At 40.6% G+C, this 20,453-nt stretch overlaps 1 protein-coding gene and 1 long non-coding RNA gene across 8 annotated transcripts in view; one reads left to right on the forward strand and one right to left on the reverse strand.

Moving 5' to 3' along the window:
* The window catches only part of DISC1 (DISC1 scaffold protein), a 275,931-nt gene that overhangs the window by 217,074 nt on the left and 38,404 nt on the right, over window positions 1–20,453 (forward strand). For 5 of the 7 annotated variants that reach the window (XM_075924740.1, XM_075924743.1, XM_075924741.1 and 2 more), the window contains one exon: window positions 16,107–16,362. In XM_075924740.1, the coding sequence (XP_075780855.1) occupies window positions 16,107–16,362 (256 nt within the window). Of the gene's footprint in view, window positions 1–4,921; window positions 5,022–15,189; window positions 15,280–16,106; window positions 16,363–20,453 lie in introns of those variants that run through there. The other 2 variants (XR_012902799.1, XR_012902798.1) reach the window with 2 other exon arrangements.
* LOC142827967 (uncharacterized) overlaps window positions 1–20,453 on the reverse strand; it is a 191,437-nt gene that overhangs the window by 22,662 nt on the left and 148,322 nt on the right. The gene's annotated exons all lie outside the window — the stretch shown is intronic.

A 20,453-nucleotide genomic window follows, 5' to 3' on the forward strand; every position in this document is an offset into this window, starting at 1 on the left:
GAAAATCTACTACACTGGGGGCAACTGCTGTCACAGAAATTAAATATCATATCTAAATTACAAAATAGGTTTACAACATTAATAGAAAATGACACCTTTTAGTTGCATCTGAAAGCATTTTGATGCAGAAATATTTCACTGTTAGATTTTAAAATTATGATTTTAAAGCATCATATAGATAGTTATCTTCAGCTGATAACTCCAAAAAAGAACAAACCCAATTGTCTTCTACAGTAGTGATCTAAAAAGCCTTGAAGTACTACTAAAGCCACATTGAGAAGATTGAAAGCTATTATATGGAGAATCAATTCTTTTTTTTTTTTTGGTATTATTACATATTTTCTTTTTCCATTGCTTTATTCTTCATCTTGAGTGAGATGGTGTCATGAAAATAGTTTTTTTTTTCCTTAACTTATCTTCTCATGATGTTCTTTCCTAACCTGAAACATAATCCTCTCTTTGAGACTTTGCAATTGTTTGCTGTGGAAAAGGTTATGATATCATGAGTTAAGTTAAGTATCTACCTATCATTTCACTATCTATCATTTCAAGTAAGTAATCAGCTGTAAGAGCATATGAAATAAAAAATCTTATTTTCATACAGATTTCTTTCTGAGGAAAAAATCTTCACAATCTAGAATGTATTTCCAGAGTTGTTTTCCCTTTCCCTATTTATAATTTTTTTTACAAACTTTATAACTGTTCAACTAACCTATTGTATGAATGATTCCAAATGGCCGATAAAGTGCTTTCTGTGTGAGCATTCTTTGGAATGTTTATTCCTTGCTAATGTTCTTGACACTTTTGATTTCGTATACTTTATGAATAAAAGCTTGCCCATCTAAAAATTTAAGAAAAAAGGAGCTGTGAATAGTGACAATGTGAATTGGTAGGTTTTAGTCAAAAGAATATTCTTGAACAATTTTTGTTATATTTCCTTGTCCTATTGAGGAGGTATCATCTGCTTTTTTAACCAACTTTGAAAACTATTCATTGTAAAAATGAGCACGTCTACTTTTTTCTGTTTGTAAACTTCTCCCCTCACTTCCCATTTCCTATCTTTAATCGAGCTATTTGATTTCAGCCTCAGTTTAGTTCTTTTGGAGATAGGTCATCCTATTTCTCCTTCTGGTCTTTTTCTATTTGATTATTTTTCTCTCTCTCCTCCTCATGTTTCTACTTGCCTTATGTATCCACTTTATCCTTTCATCTCCATTTTCGTTGTTGGATTTGTTTTTCTTTGCTTGCCTCTTTACATGTTTTCCTTTTGTTATCTTATAGATGCATATAAGATCAGGCTTACTTGACAGAAACTCCAGTCCCACCTTCATTACTTACCTATTCTTAGGGCATAGGTACAAAAAAACCCTAATTTTTAAAAGAAAAATAAATAAAAATCTGGTATGTGTATTTCAGTTAAATGTAGGGATGTTAAATATTGATTAGTTGAATAGTTGATTAACCTCATGAATTCTTATCAGTTACTCGTCTATTCTATAGTTGCCGGGTGTGGGGCTGGCAGCCAGTGCACTCTGGCTCCACTCTCAAGGAGCCCCCCTACCACTCCACACTACTGCCTCTGTATCAGCGAGCTGGAACTCAATCTGGCTGCCTGCCCCCCTTGCTCCTAATATACTTTAAATGCAGAGCCACAGCAGGGATAGGTTCCAGACCCAATGTGAGTCAGGAGTGAGCAGGGCTGCTGGCCAGCCTGCTAAAAAAATTACTGGCAAGGGAGGTTTATCTCCAATGATGGAGATTCCACAACCTCCCTAGGCAATTTATTCCAATGCTTAACCCCTGACAGTTAGGAAGTTTTTCCTAATGTCCAACCTAAATCATCTTTGCTACAGTTTTGAGTCCATTTCTTCTTATCCTATCATCACAGGTTGAAGAGAATAATTTTTCTCCCTCCTCCTTGTAACACCCGTTTAGGTACTGGAAGCTGTTATGTCCCCTCTCAGTCTTTTCTTTTTCAAACTAAACAAACTCAGTTCTTTCAGTTTTCCTTCCCAGGTTATGTTTTCTAGATCCTCAGTCATTTTTCTTGTTCTTCTGTGGACCTTCTCCAATTTCTCCACATCTTTCCTGAAGTGTGGTACCCAGAATTGGATACAATACTCTATTTGAGGCCTAATTAGTGCATAGTAGAGCGGAAGAATTACTTCTCATGTCTTGCTTACAAAACTCCTGTTAGTGTGTCCCTGAATGATTTTGCTTTTTTTTGCAGTAGTGTACACTGTTGACTCATATTTAACTTGAGTCTGCTATCCCCTCTAGATCCCTTTCTGCAGTACTGCTCCTAACAGTCACTTCCCATTTTGTATGTGTGAAACTGCTTGTTCGAAAGTGGAGTATTTTGCATTTGTTCTTATTTGTTCAAAAGAGGAATACTTTGCATTTGTTCTTATTGAACTTCATCCTATTTAACTCAGACCATTTCTCCAGATCATTTTGTATTATGACCCTATCTTCCAAAGCACTTGTCATGAGTTGTTTACAAATCCATGCTGTTACTTATCACCTTATCTTCCAGATGTTTGGAAATGGATTCCTTAATTATTTGCTCCATTATTTTTCCTGGAACAGAAATTAATCTCACTAGTCTGCAGTTTCCTGCATAGTCCTTATTTGTCTTTTTATAGATGAGCTCTATATTTGCCCATTTTGAGTCTTCTGGAATCTCTCCCGACTTCCATGATTTTCCAAAGATGATACCTAAAGGCTCAGATACCTCCTCTATCAGCTTCCTGAATATTCTAGGATGCATTTCATGAGGCCCTGGGGACTTCAATCAAAGGAGACTCCACTGTGCCTACAAACTCTTCACAGTGTTTTCCTCTGCTCATCATCATCACCACTGTCTTGGTCAGGTTCAGCATTAGCCAGCTCGTTTTTCATTTAAGAATCAGTTTTGTCCAAGCTCTGGACCCACTTTGGTTGAAATGGAATGGCCATGTACAGTGGAGGGTTGATGAAGCTGTGTTGTCACAGCTGAAGCCATATTGCTGGCTCTTGAATCTATGCTGTTTTGCCAGTTCATCTAGTGTCTTCATGTTGGTATTATAAAAGAAGAGAGAGAATTGATCCTTAAGGAACTTTACAAGTGAGCAGTGTTGTAGTTGCAGTTTCCTATGATGACTCTTTGGGTGCATAACGCCAGGAAAGACTTAAGCTATTTTAGTGCATTCCTCTGAGCCTCTGCCATCTTTCTCAGGCAGAACAGAAGTTTCTCAGTAGACAGTGATGCTGAAGAGAGGACTAGGAGGGAAGAATATGCATGTTTGCCCACAATCTGTTGACTGCAGGAGATCCTCCATCAATGCCAGTAAAGCTATATCCATCCCACTCCTATAACTATGGGTACGTCTAGACTACAGGCTTTTGTCGACAGATACTGTCGACAAAGCTTCTGTCGACAAAGAGCGTCTAGACTACATTCAGTTCTGTCGACAAAATCCTGTAGTCTAGACACAACCCTAGATGCAATAACACCTTCTGTCGACAGAACTCTCTCGACAAAAGGCGTTATGCCTCATAAAATGAGGTTTACCAGCGTCGACAAAACTGCTGGTATAGTTTTGTCGACAAAAGTCCACTTTTGTCGACAAAACTCTGTAGTCTAGACACACCCTATGTGTTTGTACACCACCTGACATAAAATACTGACAATTCCAGGCATCACTGGACAATAAATACATGCTACTGTGTGATTAGCCTGTGTACAAGGGGGGATGTAGCTGTAAAGAACAGGTCAGAATAGCAGTGGTCACCAATTGGCCAATCACATTCAACTTGTTGAACCTGGGGAACCAGTCAATTGCAACTGGTACTCGGCAGGCTCCCTGCCTGCTGCCCGGCCCTATGCCACTAGCCCACTCCTAAGACTGACCAATGAGGCCCACTGTTCCTGGTGGGGGGAGCAGCAGTCTCAGATCACTGTTCCTGCCTGTAAACACCACCCCTGGCAGATGCTATTGACGGGAACAGGAAATTATAGTCAATGGGAATGGACAGAGGTGGTGCCAGCAGAGAGAGGCAGTGTGCAGAGCCATATGCCTCTTGTCTCCCATGCCACAGGGGCTTGTTGGCCCCTTCCAAGAGTGGACGATAGAGCCCTGTGTGGATACAAATATCTAATTGCAGATAAGTATCCGCTGATGTGCAGGGCTCTGCTCCCAGGAAATGCCCCGTGCCAACAGCTCCTCCTGGCTGGCAACATGCAGATGGACTTAACGTGTGCCTGTAGCAAATTGAAGGTATTTTTAACAGATTAGAGATGAGATGAATGACAAAATAGTGTTGAGAAATTGCATAGAGTGCTGGTAGCTTTCCGCCCAATTACTAAAGCTAAGTTTTTATCCTTAGGTAGGCTATTTACAGTAGATGTTTTAATGGAGAAACTAGATTTCTCCATTTCTTCAAAAAGAGAAAAATGGTCTTCAATAGAGACAATAAATTCCATACCTTATAGTTAATATGGTAAAAACATTTTACGGTAAGTAGAAGCACTAAATTGAGTAGTAAATGCTTGCTACTTATTTCTTTGTAAATTAATTTCCTGCATCTGCCATGTCAGTTCAATCACAACATTCACCTTGCATTGAATCAAAGTGAAAACAGCAAACTGCAGAAGTCTATCATTTTGTGTTTTTTAGCAGACATAATTTAACTATAACATAGTGACATTGAATATTGATAGAAAAATGACAGGCCATGATTAAAGTTTTGTGCCAGATAAAATGAATAGGTGGCAGATGAAAAGAAAATAGAAATTAATTTCCCTCTCTGACTCCTGTACAAATGTGTTTTCTAATTGTTATTGCTTAGTTTTACACTGTCTTGTTTTTTAATATCCATAATAAAACCATTATTAGTTTTCAGCAAACCAATTGCACTTTCCCTTTATTTTCTTTAACAGTGCCACCGAACAGAAAGAGTAGTTACATAATCTTTACTTTCACATAAACTCCAAGAAGTCAGTTATGGCCTCAGAATGTCAGTTTGTTATTCTTTTATGGGTAAGGAAAAGAAGGAAATAATATTATCAGGTTCTTTTTAGATTTCAATTTAGCTCTTGTATACTGTGGATACAGCAGGTGATGTTTTTTCCTAGACATGAGGAGTGGATAATGACTGTTGTTGATAGGTTTAATCTTTTTAACATTTCACAGAAAATATTGCCAGCCATTTATATTTCAGTGTGCAGTCAGTATATTGATAGCATAATAGGAACTACATCTTTTAATATTGTTTCACTGCTACACAAAGTTATAAATGTTTTGACCAAAAAATTCTAAACAAATTCTATACACAAGTAAAACAACTTATGCTATTATTCATTGTAAAGGTTGAGAAAATGAACTTGAAATGCATTTAAAAATACAGACGTTTTTAAAATATGGATTTCATTGTGTGACAATAAGCATTCATTTTTTAAAATGTTTGCAATTTAATTGGTGGAGATGTGTGTTAGGATGGACCTACATGAGGGAGCATAATTTAAGTTTAATCATTTAAGTCAACGTGTTCATAACATTTCCCTTCATGAAAATGGTCCAGAAGTCAATATCCAGAGAAGCAAAAAGGAGTTAAGAAAAAAGGGTAGAATTCTGAAACAAAATAGGAACCACTTATCAATGAAGTTATTCCTGGTTTACATTCCAGCAATACATTTTCTCCAGTAAACTATTTTTGCCTTGACTCTGGGCTTTTTTGAACAATAAGGTTCTGGCCTTCACTGAACAATTTTCAAGAGTGTGCATTTCAGATGGTAATACAAACAAAATGGTGGACTGCATTTTGTTTCCCACTCCCAAATCTCTTGTGTTCTATTTTGTTTTGGTAATTTAGGCATGTTTGAAAATTTTGTCCTTAATTGTATAGCAGTTGTGAAATAAATTTACAGTAATAGACCTATGTAAATTCTTGTATTCAGAGTCACTTTCAGGGCTTGTCTACATGGAAACTCTTAGGAAAGTTAATACAGATGAATTGTTAAATTGGATCAATTAAAGTGTATTAAATCTCTGTAGGATCCTCATAGTCCCAATTAAAGTGGGTTTAATTTGGTTTAACTTAATTCACTTTGAAAATATCCACTAAGGGCGTAATGCAGTTTAACAAAGTCACTTTAAATTCACACAATTCCTTATTATCCTTGTGTAGCTAAGCCCTTAGTACAGGTGTGGGGAACTCTTTTGGGACAAGGGCCACTGACCCACAGAAAAATCAGGGGTGAGTGGCCCAATCTAGGGGGCCTGATCTAGGCAAGCCTTAGGTTCCCTACCACTGCCTTAGTATATTAAAAGGAATTTCTTTATATGGATTGAAAAAGCTTCCTCCTTCGCTGTATCTCATTGAACAATGTTTTATATATGTAGTTCTTTACAGGTATTGATATCAGAATCTTTTGCAAGATGGTAAAATAATCTAATGACACTTGCTTACAAATAAAATACTTTTTAGGATATATGAAAATCATGTAATTTAGATCTAATCAGCAAAGTAATTTATACAATATGATACATGTATATTTTGTATACCATCTTTCATACAGATATCACAAGCTTTACAGAGTTATTCCAAATAATAAAATTGTAGTATTAAATAATGAATAATTGGGGGGGGGGGAGATGGAGGGGAAATTGGGAAAATGTTTTTGTCTGAGATAGATGAATTTGGAGGCTGTTTCTAGCAGCCAAAGGTATAGAAAAAAAATCTTTACCAAGGGTGGTCATTTCTTAAATGGTGGAAGGAGCAGGGAGGGAGTAGAGAGAGGTAAGGTCCATGAAATATGCATGTCCATACAAGGTTGTACAAATACATAGGGCGTACACTAGAGCAAGATGGGTAGAATCAAGGTATGGGAAGGTACCAGTGAAAAAGATGGTTCTGAGAATGGTACATTAGCAATGTCATAGTAAAAGCTTTGTTATCAGGTAGGTTGCGGGAATGAGGGGTGCTTGTTAGTCAAATATTCTAGTAAACTTAAGAGTTAACTGGAATAATGGCAAGGAGTGGGCTCCAGCTGGGTGTGTGGGCTTCAGGGGGGGAGCCAGATCTGAGGGTTTGGGGCACAGGATGGGGGCTCCAGGCTCTGTGTGCATACACCACAGGATCAGAATGCTGGATCTGGATGGTGTTCACCTCAGGCAGCTCCCTACAAGCAGCAAAATGTCCGTGCTGCTTCTAAATGGAGCTGCATCTAGGCAACTGTACGCTGCCTCTGCCTGAAGCTCTCCTTTTTTCAGTTTCTAGCCATCACTTGGGGCAGGAGTGGAATCCTCAAGGCTATTCTTCCACCTGGAACAGGGGTGGGCAATAATTTTTAATGGGGGGCCACTTCCAAGATTTTGGCAAGTGGTCAAGGGCCAACTTCTATGAAAGAGGTGTGGGGGTCTGGTATGAAGATTGGGTGCAGAAAGGAGTTTGGGGCAGGGAACTGGGGTACAGGAGGGGCTGTGGGGTCTGAGAAAGAGTTTGAGTGAAGGAGGGGGTTGTGATCTGGGGCAGGGACTTGGGGTGCAGGAGAGAATTCTAGCCTGGGGAAGGAGTAGAGGAGGGGGTTCAAGGCCTGGGAGGGATTTGTGACCTGGAAGAAGGGGGTAAAGAGGGTTTGGGTTGTGGCCTGGAGCAGGTAGTGGGGGGAGCTTCCAGAGGCAGGCTTTGGCTGGGATGTGTTTACCTAGGTGGTGCCCAGCCAGCAGCTTTGCAGGAAGCCTAGTTGGCTGGCTGCTCCATGTGAAGCTTTTTCTGGGCATAAGAGGGAGAGGAAGGGAGGAGGATTCATGTGGTATCCCCTGACTTCAGCAAAATTTCTCAGCTCCTATTGGCTGTAAATTGGCCAATGGGAGCTGAGAGATTTTGCTGGGGGCCAGGAACAGTATGCAAAGTCTCCCATCTCCCTTCTGAGCAATCCAGAGCAGAGAGCAGCCTGCTGTTTAATGCATGAGCTGCTCTCTGTGTAAGGGTTCTGGTGAGACAACCGTGGGCTGGATCCAGTGGCTTGGCAGGCCAGATCCAGCCTGCTGGCAGCCTCTTGCCCACCCCTGACCTAGGAGCAGCAGGGCTATGTTGAGAAAAGGTGGGAGGGGAGAGTAAAGGAAAATGAAATAATCGGGGCGGCCCTAGACTAGCTGCCAGCAACTGGCGCCCTAGGTGAACCATGCAATCGGCGCCTTCCCCCCCAACCCCAAGGGCAGATATCGACTGAAGGTTTTGGTTCTGTGCTGGTGAGAGGGGGGCTGGGGGCCGAGTGGGTTGAGGGCTGGGGGCCAGAGGGTTGGGGATGGAGTTGGAGTTCTGTGGCTGGTGACCGAGGGGCTGGGGCTGGAGTTCTGTGGCTGGGGGCCAGGGGTTGAGGGTTGGGGGCCAGGGTTGGGGATGGAGTTCTGGGGCTGGGAGCCGGGGATGGAATTCTGGGGCTGGTGGCTAGGGGCCAGGGGCCTGGAGATGAAGTTTGGGGGCTGGGGAGAGGGAACAGGGTGCCAGCCGGGGGAGAGATTCCCCTGCATCCGCCTCCTCCCAAGATCCTACTCCCCCAGAGAGAAGCCGGCATGCACCTCTCCCAGAGTGACCCCCCCCCCCTTGCGGGTCAGGGGAACTCCCCCTCCCCCACGTTTCTCTTCCCCCGGGGCCGACCCTCTCGCTCCCGCGGGGCAGGAGAAACCCCCGCATTCCTCCAACACCTCCCCCCTGCGTTCCTCCTCCCCTGGGGCCGACCCCCTGTGGCACAGGGGCACCCCTCCTCCCTCCCGCGCTCTGCCTCTCCCAGGACTTACCCCCCTCCTGGCCACAGGGAAGTTGTGCTCCAGGTAAGGCACTGGAAAGGAAAGGGGAAATGGAAGGGGCAGGGTTTGGAATTTGGCACCCCATGTAACTTGGTGCCCTAGGCAGCTGCCTAGTTTGCCTATAGGCACGGGCTGCCCCTGGAAATAATTGATTAGAAGGGTTTAGAGGAGGCCTCTAAAGGAGAGGAAATGTTTTTTAAAAAGACACATTGTGGAAGAAAAGAAACAGGATTCCTTGAGCCTTGTTGGGTAAAGGCTAGTGTTTGGATGGACAAGAGAGTTAATAGTGCTTGTGAACAAGCAAAGCTGTTAAATTTGTAAATGACGGAGCAGCAGAAACAAAGTTTTGGTGCCCTGGGAACATCAGTATAGAGTACATTATGTAATAAACTTACAACATTTCCAACTTTCTCAGTGGCTGTAGAGATGAAATATACATCATTGTTTTACAAGTCATTGAAATGTGAAATTGAGACTCTGACTGCTGTGTATAACCAGCTTCTCTCACTGGAAGTGAGAGAAACTCTCAGGCCAATATGAAAAAAAAAATCAACCCTGTTGGAACTGAGTCCCAATTTTTCCATTCCCCACAGTCTATTCCTTTCCTCTTCCTCCTTTCTTGTGTGGCAGCCAAGTCCTGTGTTTTGATGAGCCCCAGCTGTATCATTTTCCTCTACCAGATTACTCTTAAACCCAGACCTGACAGGGAAAATAGGGTTGTAAGGACTTTGTCTGCCTAAGCCTCATGTGATCTGGTCACATGATGGAACAAGAAAGTGTGTGTTTGTATGAGCAGTGGAAAGTGTAGTTGTAGGCATCAAAAATGCAAGGGAGGAGGCTAAAGGGGCAGAGTGAATGTTATAGAATCAAATTAAATCAGGCTGGAAATCTGGATAGAAATATTTGAGAGAACAGATGTGAGTAAACTTCTAAAGGATTAAGCAATGTTCAAATGTAAGCATGGTTATTAATACATAACCTTAATAGTAATGTGGTAAACTACATTAAAAGGCTGGGTTTCTTAAAATATGTTCTTCATGGGATTTTTTGTGTGCAGGTTAAGTGTTACTGTACTTGATTTTCTTTTGCTTGTTCTTCCTGGCTGTCTCCCTGGTCTCCCTTAGGATGGATACCTTTAGGCGACAGCTAGGCACTGTATGGACATACAAAAAGAAAAAGGTCTCTGTCCCGAAGAACAGAATCTAAATAGATGAAATAGACAGAGTGTGTGTGGGGGGTGGGGGGGGAGAATAGAGGTGTAGGGAAATGAAGTGACTTTCCTTAGCTCACGCAGTAATAGGTCAGTGGTTTAACGAGAAATAGGATCCAAGCACCTGAATTCCAGTCCTCTGCTCTTTTTACTAGATAGCTGATGTTAAATGTAGTTCCATATTTTTTATAATAACATTCCATGTTTGTCTGCCAGACCCATTTCATCGCTCCTTAGGCATTTTTTACTTCGGGGAAACTCCTGAGTGTCAATTCGAGTTTTTTTTTAGCAGAAGGGTAAATAAGGCACCCTGAACAGGGCTTGTGGAGAATGGCAAGTTAGTGCCCACTCTCTTTCGTACATTTTGAGAGGCATACATGGTGTGTACAATGAATCAGTAGTAAACATGTTTTTTCTTAACATTTGTATTTAAGCCCTGATTCAGGAACACGCTTGGCCATGTGCTTGAAGTTAAGTGCATGCTTCCATGTCTTTAATGCCAGTTGGACTCACACAGGCCTGCTGATGGGTGTGCATGGGGGGACAGAATGGGCAGTTCCTCCAGGGCTTAGCGATTCAAAGGAGCTACTGCAGCAGTGGTGGTTGAGCCCAGGGTCCTTTTGATCATCACTGGAGTGCCATGCCATCACTCTGGACAGCACTAAGGGATGGGGGGGGTCACACCAGGTTCATTGAGGGCTGGTGTGGCACACTCCTGACAGCGCTCAGGGCTGGCTGCTCCCAGCTCCACCCCTTCCAGAAGCTCAGAGCTGACTCTCCCCCCGCCCCTGCCCCTGCCCCAGCAGAGGCTGTTGGCTTCCTTGGTCTTGCACATGTGCTCTCCTTAATCAAAACTTTAGTTCTGATCCTGTTAGAGTTGCCAGTTTTGTTTGGATGTATTCATGGAGGTTTACTCACATGCCATAAATTTGTTAGCCTTTAAGATACCTCAGGACTAGAGATGTTAAATATCGGTTAATTGAAAAGCCAATATGATTCTAGGATGCATTAACAGGTGTGTTGTGAGCAAGACATGAGAAGTCATTCTTCCGCTCTACTCTGCGCTGGTTAGGCCTCAGTTGGAGTATTGTGTCCAGTTCTGGGCACCACATTTCAAGAAAGATGTGGAGAAATTGGAGAAGGTTCAGAGAAGAGCAACACAAATAATTAAAGGTCTAGAGAACATGACCTATGAAGGAAGACTGAAAGAATTGGGCTTGTTTAGTTTGGAAAAGAGAAGATTGAGAGGGGACATGTTAGCGGTTTTCAGGTATCTAAAAGGGTGTCACAAGGAGGAGGGAGAAAACTTGTTCTTCCTGGCCTCTGAGGATAGAACAAGAAGCAATGGGGCTTAAACTGCAGCAAGGGAAGTTTAGGTTGGACATTAGGAAAAAGTTCCTAACTGCCAGGGTGGTTAAACATGAGAATAAATTGCCTAGGGTGGTTGTGGAATCTCCATCCCTGGAGATATTTAAGAATAGGTTAGATAAATGTGTATCAGGGATGGTCTAGACAGTACTGGGTCCCTTCCAGTCCTAGTATTCTCTGAATAGTCGATTAACCTCATGAATTCTTATTGGTTACTCGACTATTCTATAGTTCTGGGTGTGGGGCCAGCTGCCAGTGCCCTCTGGCCCCACTCCTGAGGACTCCCCCCTCCCCCCAATCTGTGCTGCTGCCTCTATATCAGAGGCAACAGTGTGGGGTGCCAGTTTAAAACCAGCTCCCTTTGCAGACTGGGTGGCAGCAGCTCCTGTCTGAGTGGGGGGGCAAGGGGTGTCTAAGCTCCCAGACCCGGGGCAAGTCCGAACTGAGCCCGACTGCCCACCTGCCTGGCACCTGATACACTTTAAATGCAGAGCAGGTAGGTCCTGGACCCAGCACAAGCCGGGACTGAATAAGGATGTTCAATTTTGATTAATTTATTAGTTGAGTAGTTGATGGAATTTCCATCGACTACTCAGCTAGTCGATAGGCACTTCTGAATTCCTCTTTTGAAAAGTACAAGATCTTGTGCATTTCAAAATGGAAGTGCCTGCATGGAGCTTGGGGTCAGCGGGGGGACTGAGATTTCCCAGCTGACCCTGGGCTCCATGCAGTGCTGCCTCTTTGAAATGCCACATGGAGCCTGGGATTTGATCCCGGGTTCCGTGGAAATGCCGCACGGAGCCCAGGATGATCCCACCTCCGTGCAGCATTTCAAAGCAGCAGCGCTGCACAGAACCCGGGATCAGCTTTGAAATGCTGCCGCGGCGCTTCAGAGGAGCAGCGCTGCATATAACCTGTACCCAGGACTCTTTGAAATACCCTCTTTTTCCCCCGCCCCCTTTGCTGTCTTTATCTGATAGTCGTCAAGGGGGCAGGGGAAGCGATGAGTCAACTTTGCTTTGCTTATCAGATAGTCGACTAGTCCTTAACATCCTTAGGACTGAGCTGGCCTGTTGGCCAGTCTGCTACACAGTTTACTGGGGGAGGGTTGGCAACCCTATCCCCTGTTAGGAATCAGTTCTCTAAGTTAGATATTTATTTTCTTCTGTGTAATTGATGTTCCCACCACTACAAAAAATTTTTAAATATATATTTGTTGAATTTGAGCTTTATTATGCAGTCTCACTTTCTCAGCTTTCATGATATGACTCCTTACAGAGGTTCATTCTCTCGGTAGTCAAAAGAACAGTATCTTCTACACAGTGTTCTGGCAACTGTGAATAAGAAGTCATTTTTCTTCACTCACATCAGAAGACATCCCTGAGATAAAGCTGCAATGAGATTTAGAAGAAATGCTGCCTCCTTGTCTAGCTCCTGTTACTTTTTATAAAAAATATTTTGGCTATTCTTACATAGGCATATGTTTTCATTCAAGCTAAAGTGTGCAAGAGCTGAATATAACTTTTGTATGTCTGCAGCACTCTTAGTAGGAAACTTATTTTTCTGGACTTCCAGCTAGCATTCTACGTAGTTTTAAAGCAATAATCTACTGATGCAACATATACAGAACTCTTGTTGACATCACTGGGAATCTTACACAAAGACTGATGAAAGAAATAAATAGACCGTAAACTTTACAGAAGATGGAAAGAATCCTCAGTGGGCAACTTCTCCCGCTTATATATATATATATATATATAAAATCATACATACACACACAATCTTGGGTCATACTAAGAGTACACATAAGTAGCTTGTAAGTGATCAGTAATTGATTAGTATATATTTTAATCAGTTCTTATAGATTATGAACTCCAACAAATCAATAGTTTTCTTGTAATACCTGTACCTCTATTTGATGTGCTTAACACATACTGTTATGTAACATACATACGTGTATATGTGTGTGTGTAACATCTATTAATCAATTCCTAATATTGCATAATGTTATTCTAAATGTAACTTCAATATAAAGTGTGACCTAATCTTAACCTGTCCACAATATAGGTCCAACCCTATAGATTTACAGTGTGCTTAATTTTAAGAAGGGGACTCCTCCATTTCACTGGGATGAAAAACATCCATAAACTTAAGCATTTACAAAGTGGATTTAATATGAATAAGCCAAATATTGTAAGTCAATTGAATTTAAGTAACTAAAATGATATGATATTCAAAAAATTAGACCACATATACTTTTTTTTACATGTGGTTTTATGTTGACTGTTTGCAGTTATCAAAATATTTGTTTAAAATGCCTCCAAACTTTCAGTAATTTTAAATGCCTCTAAACTTGCAATAATTTAAAAAATAAACTATGAAAGCATAGCCCCAAGAATTAAATAGATTCAGAAAATTAAAAGCATCTGTACATTTATTGCTTTCAGTTGAAAAGTTCAGCAACATAGAGTCTATTAACATACATATTTGATAACCAAATTCAGGATACATCAGGAAGTACCAGAGTTTTACTAATATATGGGCAAAACAAATATATCCTTAAAATACATGCAAGGTATTAGACATGTAGAGTATTTATGGAATGTTGGAATCTGTATAATTCTTAATCATAATCAACTCACGTTGACTAGAGTACTTTGTAATAGCTCAGGCACCGTTTGTTTTTCTGGCAGTAATAATGGCATAACTTCCTATTTCTATCCTGGTTGTATTGATGGAGCCTGCTATTAAGTTGATTGATCAAAGTAAGCTACCTATTGGAAGTTTTTAAGTCCAGTCTTGAGTTGTCTAAAATGCATCTGACAAAATACTATCCATTGGTGCTGACAAATATTTTATAAGAAGCAAGAAAACTGGCAGATATACATCTACAGTTTTTATGTAACCATTATGCTGTGACTGTCAAGCACCATCTCTGGTCTAGAATAGGGATGTTAAGGGTTAACTGGTTACCCAGTAAGCATTGCCTTACTGGTGTGCTTACAGGGGTGACCAGTTAACCAACTCCCAGCCCAGCTAGAGCAGACCCCCACCTGTGCCATGAGTGGGAAGCTGCTCCAGCCCAGCAGAGCCCTTTGCGCCCCAGGCAGGAGCACTCTAGACCAACCAGGCCCATGATGACACAGTGGCCAGTTTAAAATGTTAACCCCTTTAAATGATATGTTTAATGAGATTTTTACATCCTTCTTGCAGGTAGTAGTAGGATTTGCTTATTTTACTTGATAATGGAGTGTTGGCTGGAGGGAACATAGAATTCTTATGTAGTATATGCTGAAGAGTTCCTCTTCTTCCCCCTCCCCCCCCCCTTCTAATTAGCATTGCTCAGAACCCATTGGGATTCAGGCAACAATTTGAAGATCTCATGTCACATTCCACTTTAAATAAGCAGCTATACAAACTGTAAGATTAAAGCCAGTGGCTCAGTTTCTGATTCCCAATTGTTCACACATGCATTCTCAAAATATTGAAGTTTCAAAGAATTTGTCACTCCAATACATAATTTACTAACCGGGTAAATAATTTATTCCTGTATTCAGAGTAAAAAGCTCAAATATCTGGGAGAAACTAACAACTGATTTAGTCAAGAAAGTTGGAATAAAATATATAGATTTTTAATTTTTACTTTCATTGCATTACAACTGATAGACAATAAAGGACATTGACAGAAAGTACTGCAGTTATTAGAGATTGAGATAAAATCTAGGCATTACTGAAATGAGAGTCAAGACATGTGGCTTCTATTCCCTTCTCTGCCACTTACTCACTGTACTTAAGTAAAATAACCTCTCTGTGTTTCAGATTCAGCATTTGTAAAATGAAGATAATATATGCCTGTGTGTCATGAGGCTACTGAGAAGTTTAAATACCTGATACTGCAAAACCTTCCATGTATGAAATTCTTATTGACATCAAGTGAAGTGCTGTACATGGAGAGCTTTCAGGATAATATTCATAAAGCACTTTAAGATCTCTGATTGAAAGAAGATGTAGAAGTACTAATTATTATTAAGAAATTCTAAACCTAAATCTTTCAACTCATTCTTCAGCTACAAAAAAAGGGACAGTATAATATCACTGAAAAAGTGAGATTGGGGAAAGTTGACAAGAAAATTAAGAAAAGGCTGAGGGAGAGTAAAAACAGCCCAAATTTGATTGGCTGATGCTTTAGATTTTGATCTAAGTTCATTCTAGCAAGAATCTGAAAAGTTACATACATTATTTTCTTAAAAGTATAGTTTGACCAATATATTAAAAAGTATAGTTTGACCAATATGTTTACTGCATCAAATAATATTGTAGTTGAAGTGTTAACATTCTCTCTGAGAACAACTTGGAAAAGATTGTGTGAGTACTGTTTTACAATACAGATTTACTGCTGTTGGGAATGAATAAGCCTCTGAACCTGTTCCCATTGAGGTCAATAACAAAACTTCTATTGACTTCAGTAAAATCAGGATGGGGTCTAATCTACCTACTGTACATACTGCAGAAGGTAACAGCATCTGATCAGCAGATATTTCTTGACATCCCACTTTTCTGCAGATAAATCTTTCTACTGCTTCGCAGCTTGAAATAACTCATTACCATTTTAAAAAGTGCTGAGCTCTTTATGAGAACATTGACCTGCCCTTTTGGTTAGGTTAAGAAAAAGTTACATGTGATAGGAATTATGCTCCCTGAAAATAATTTTTATTTTCCTTTGGCTTTTATTTCAGTTGTGGGAACCAGCTGCTTGAAAGAGTGTGGGAAGCTGACTTGGAGGCCTGTCAGCTGTTGATCCAAGAGTTTCAGCTGAAAGAAGCAGTTTGCTGTGTTTCTGAGGGAGAAGAGTGCCAAACAGATGAGATGGATGCTACTGCTGATGACTGTTCTGACACTGAGAGGGGAAAAGAAAGCCACTTTCCAAAAGACACAGCGTGGGGCACTGTTCCATGCCCCATTGCTCAAACCAATAGCTGTGAATTAAAAGAGGTATCTTGAGTTTCTTGCAAATTGTTGACTTGAATGATGTCATTGTTTTTCATTTTGAGAAAGAGGGTTAAGGGTCGGCAAAGCAGATTAAGAATTAACTTTAGATTTTGGCTTCAAATAAGGACAAAAATAGAGCTTTATGAAAGCTCTCTCAATCCTTTTTCCTTTAACCATCAGTCTTTTTAAAAATACGAAAGAAAATATGTATATAGGGGTTTCTAGGGAGAAAATATTCTCATGGGGTTTTTTGGGGTTTAACACACATTATCAACCGTGTCTCTCACTTGCATCAATTTCATGTTAGTTTGATTCCATCGACTTTTTATTCATGAATTATTTCAGCATGAGGAAGAGGAGAAGCAGGATCCCTACTCTCAGTGGAATGGTCTAAGTCTTTCCAGTTCAGATGCTGGCAGATTTCCAATTTGCATGAAATATTAAAAGAAAAAATGAGGAGGCTTAAAAGGGCTTGATATATTTCTTTTAATTTTTGGATTTGCTTTGGCATTTCTGTCTTTCTTAGATATTCACTACTATCCTGTAAACATTTACCAGCATTACAAGAATAACTAAGCTGCTTAAGAGTCAGCCCATCCAAAAGAGCCATGTAATGTGACCAAAAAACCACCCTCACCCCTATGATATGCATTGTTTTTATTTCTTTGGAATTTTGTTGACAAAAATTAAATGTGTGCTTAAAAGCACTTAGTGTTAACAGCCATTGAACTCTGGACCAGATAGAAAAATTGATATTTAATTGTGCATTTGTATTGACTGAGATTTAAGAGAAGGCAGGCCATTACCCTACTGTAAATTCCCTTCTGGCCTAGTAAAATTCTATTCTCAATCAGGCTGTGCATGGTAATTTCAACCTTTTGGAAAGTAAAATATTTTACAAAGCTAGACCATTTGTAACACAGGGGCATTTTCATCCTAAATGGCAAGCTGTGGTTTTAATTTTATCTGCTGTTCTTGGTGAATCTGCAAAGAGAATGCCAGCAATTCTGTTGCATGGGTAATGCTCAACTCTTCTTCCAAAAGTGTAACTGAGATTTGTGGTTGATTATGACTTATTCTGCTAGTCACAGTCAAAGCTAGTTGAGGCAAATTCCAATTTTAGTTGCAGCAGCATAATCTGGATCAACTCAATTGAAATCAACCATATTGCTCTGGAATTACCAACAAGTAGTCCTATGGCAGCTTAGAGTAACAAAAATATGTAATATCAAGAGGTTTTGTGGGTAAAACCCGCTTCCTTGGATGAACTGGAGTGGAAATAACAGAAAACAATGTATCAGAAGATGTACCTGTCAATTGTAGGACCCATGTTAATAAGGGTAATTAAGCCGGCTGGAAGTGTTAGCTGGAAGTGTCTCATTAACATGAGTCCTAAAATTGACAGCTACTACTTCTGCTCTTATTTTATAGATAGATATACATACACACTAGGGATGTAATAGTATAGTCGATTAACTGATTAACCGATAAGGATAAGCTTATCAGTTAATCCTATAGACTACACACATTCCCCCCACCCCCTTCCGTTATTAAGTTTCTTAGCTGGCTGGCCAACAGACCTGCTCAGTCCTGGCTTGCGCTCAGTCCAGGACCTGCCCCCGCTGCAGCTCTGCATTTAAAATGTAGTAGGAGCAGGACGGGCAGGCTTCCCAGCTCGCATTGGGTCCAGGAACTCAGACCCCCACCCCCCGGACAGGAGCTGCTGCTACCCCACGCTGCTGTCGCTGTATTAGAGCCACCCAGGCAGCTGGTCCCGCAAAGGGAGCAAGTTTTTTAAGTTGTGAGCAATATTGTCTTTGTTGTGAAAGACTTCTTTGAAGCAGAATCAGTGCAAGAATTCTCCTAAGTCTCACATGTTAGTATGGTATCAAGTTCTGTGATGAGGCAGAAGTTCAGTCCCATTAAAAGTAGATAATTCAGCTGTAGTAAAAGGCAGCCTTGATAAATTGGTGATGTTGTGGTATCACATAGTATCCATTTGGTGGGTCCTGGAATAATGGTTTATCTTAGAAGTAATGTTCTGTGGGTTGTGGATTTGTACTTAGTTCTGTTTATTTTTTTTTGGTGTTGGATGGTTATCATTAGGGGTTTTTTTTATAATTGCTTTCAGTTTCTTGCATGATCTCCAGATACGTTTCCTATTTTTATTTTTCAGAGTAGGAGAGCATGTGATGATTTCTTGTTTGATGTGGTCCCTTCTGGAATATCTGAGGTGCTAGAGATGGTTCCTCAGTTTTCCTGAAGTCCTTCTGCAGAGCTCTTCAGCATGTTTAGAGTTGTATTTAGTTAAGTGATCAGAGGGTTATAGATGGTGAGTCATCTGGGCATCTTTTTGAATTTGCTCAGGTCATAGAGGACACTTAAGTTTGGCTTCCTTTTCTACATGTGGAATTTTCATTTTGGACAGTAACATTTCATATCTTCAGATGTATTTTGCAATATTGTGGTAGCTGTGTTGGTCCCAAGGTATTAGACACACAAGATGGATAAGGCAATTTATTTTATTGGACCAAATTCTGTTGGTTAAAACAGGCAAGCTTTCAAACTTCTCCAGAGCATTACTTGGAAAGCTCAGAATATCATAGCTAAATACAAGATGGAACAGATAAGGAGTTACATGTTGCCAGAGACTATGCAATGCAAAGTGGACAGCATACACCTCTAAATACAAGATGGAACAGATAAGGAGTTACATGTTGCCAGAGACTATGCAATACAAAGTGGACAGCATACACCTCTACGGTTATATGATAAAGGAAGGTTAGCGGGTTACAGATTGCGGTAAAGAGCTATAAATTCAGTGTTGTTATTCAGTTCTCAGGATTTTTTGAGTCTTCCAGAGTTACAAATCTAAGTTCTCAGGTTCATCTTTTTAAAGTGTTCCCTGCCCTCCTCACCAGCTCCACTGCCCCTCCCCTCCCCCCCCCCCCCCCCCCCGGCCTCTTGGCTCATTCCAATAATCTGTAATATCCTGTGGCCAACACAGCTACCACAAGACTGAAAACAGATTTTCCCACAATTTTCTCAATTGCTCCCCAGATAAAGGTGTTGTTTCTCAATACTGCCTGCTTCCTACGTTGACCAAGTGATTAGGTGCTTCATTTCATTTTAGAACATCAGGCCAAGTTACACATCTGAGAGAAATGAAACTGTGTACCATGGTAATCTCAGAGCTGATTCAGCTTCAGTTCTACTACCTTAGCTTCCAGAGCCCTGTGTTCTCCCGGTGCCTTTCAGTCCATTTTGGAGGTCATAAGATTGCCCCCATATTGCTCCTTTAAATAAAATGCATATACATATGCCCTTAGCTTAACATTACTACATATTTAAGATTGTTTTTGTGGAGTATAACATTTGTACATTTTTCATCATTGGTTTTGTGGTTTAGAGACAGTAGAATAACAGGTTAGTAGCGTCTGAACAAGAATGTTGTGCAGTGTGCATCTAGTGAGAGAAGGCATTGAATGTATCATTTCCAAGCACTCCTAGCAGCCAGTTATGGCGTGAAATATTAAATAAAAACATAATACCTTTCTATAGCCCTGGAAATTTTTGTTTGAGAGAAAGAGAGAACTGGGTAAAGGAAAAAAGCTAGTCCTCTGATCTGTAAATGCACTTATTTGAGAGATCTGGCATCTCTTTTCCAGCATTTACACTCTATCATAATGCATAACTGTAGAACTTTTCCAGTTGTTTAAAAATAGCTCTATCTATGGCAAAATAAGTTGTACGTCTTTTACTCTTTCATTTGACCACATAAAGGGTTTTAAGGTATCTCTTAGGGAACAGCTTAATGACGATCATTAATTTATCAAACCAGGAATGGAAATTATAGATCCTCACTTAAGGAAGAATGTGTATTTTCCAAGGTATTTGATGGTATTCTTTGAGTCCTTATAGAACCATTATATGATACATATCTTGATAAGATTGAGCTCATTTTTATGGGCAACAACAAGACGTCCTGTGGCACCTTGGGGAAGACTAACAGATTTATTGGAGCATAAGCTTTCGTGGGCAAAGATCCACTTCATCAGATGTCTGATTTTTTTAGGGATGATTCCCCTTTAGCT

The sequence above is a fragment of the Pelodiscus sinensis genome, chromosome 3 (genome assembly GCF_049634645.1).
Source record: "Pelodiscus sinensis isolate JC-2024 chromosome 3, ASM4963464v1, whole genome shotgun sequence".
Taxonomy (NCBI): Eukaryota; Metazoa; Chordata; order Testudines; family Trionychidae; genus Pelodiscus; species Pelodiscus sinensis.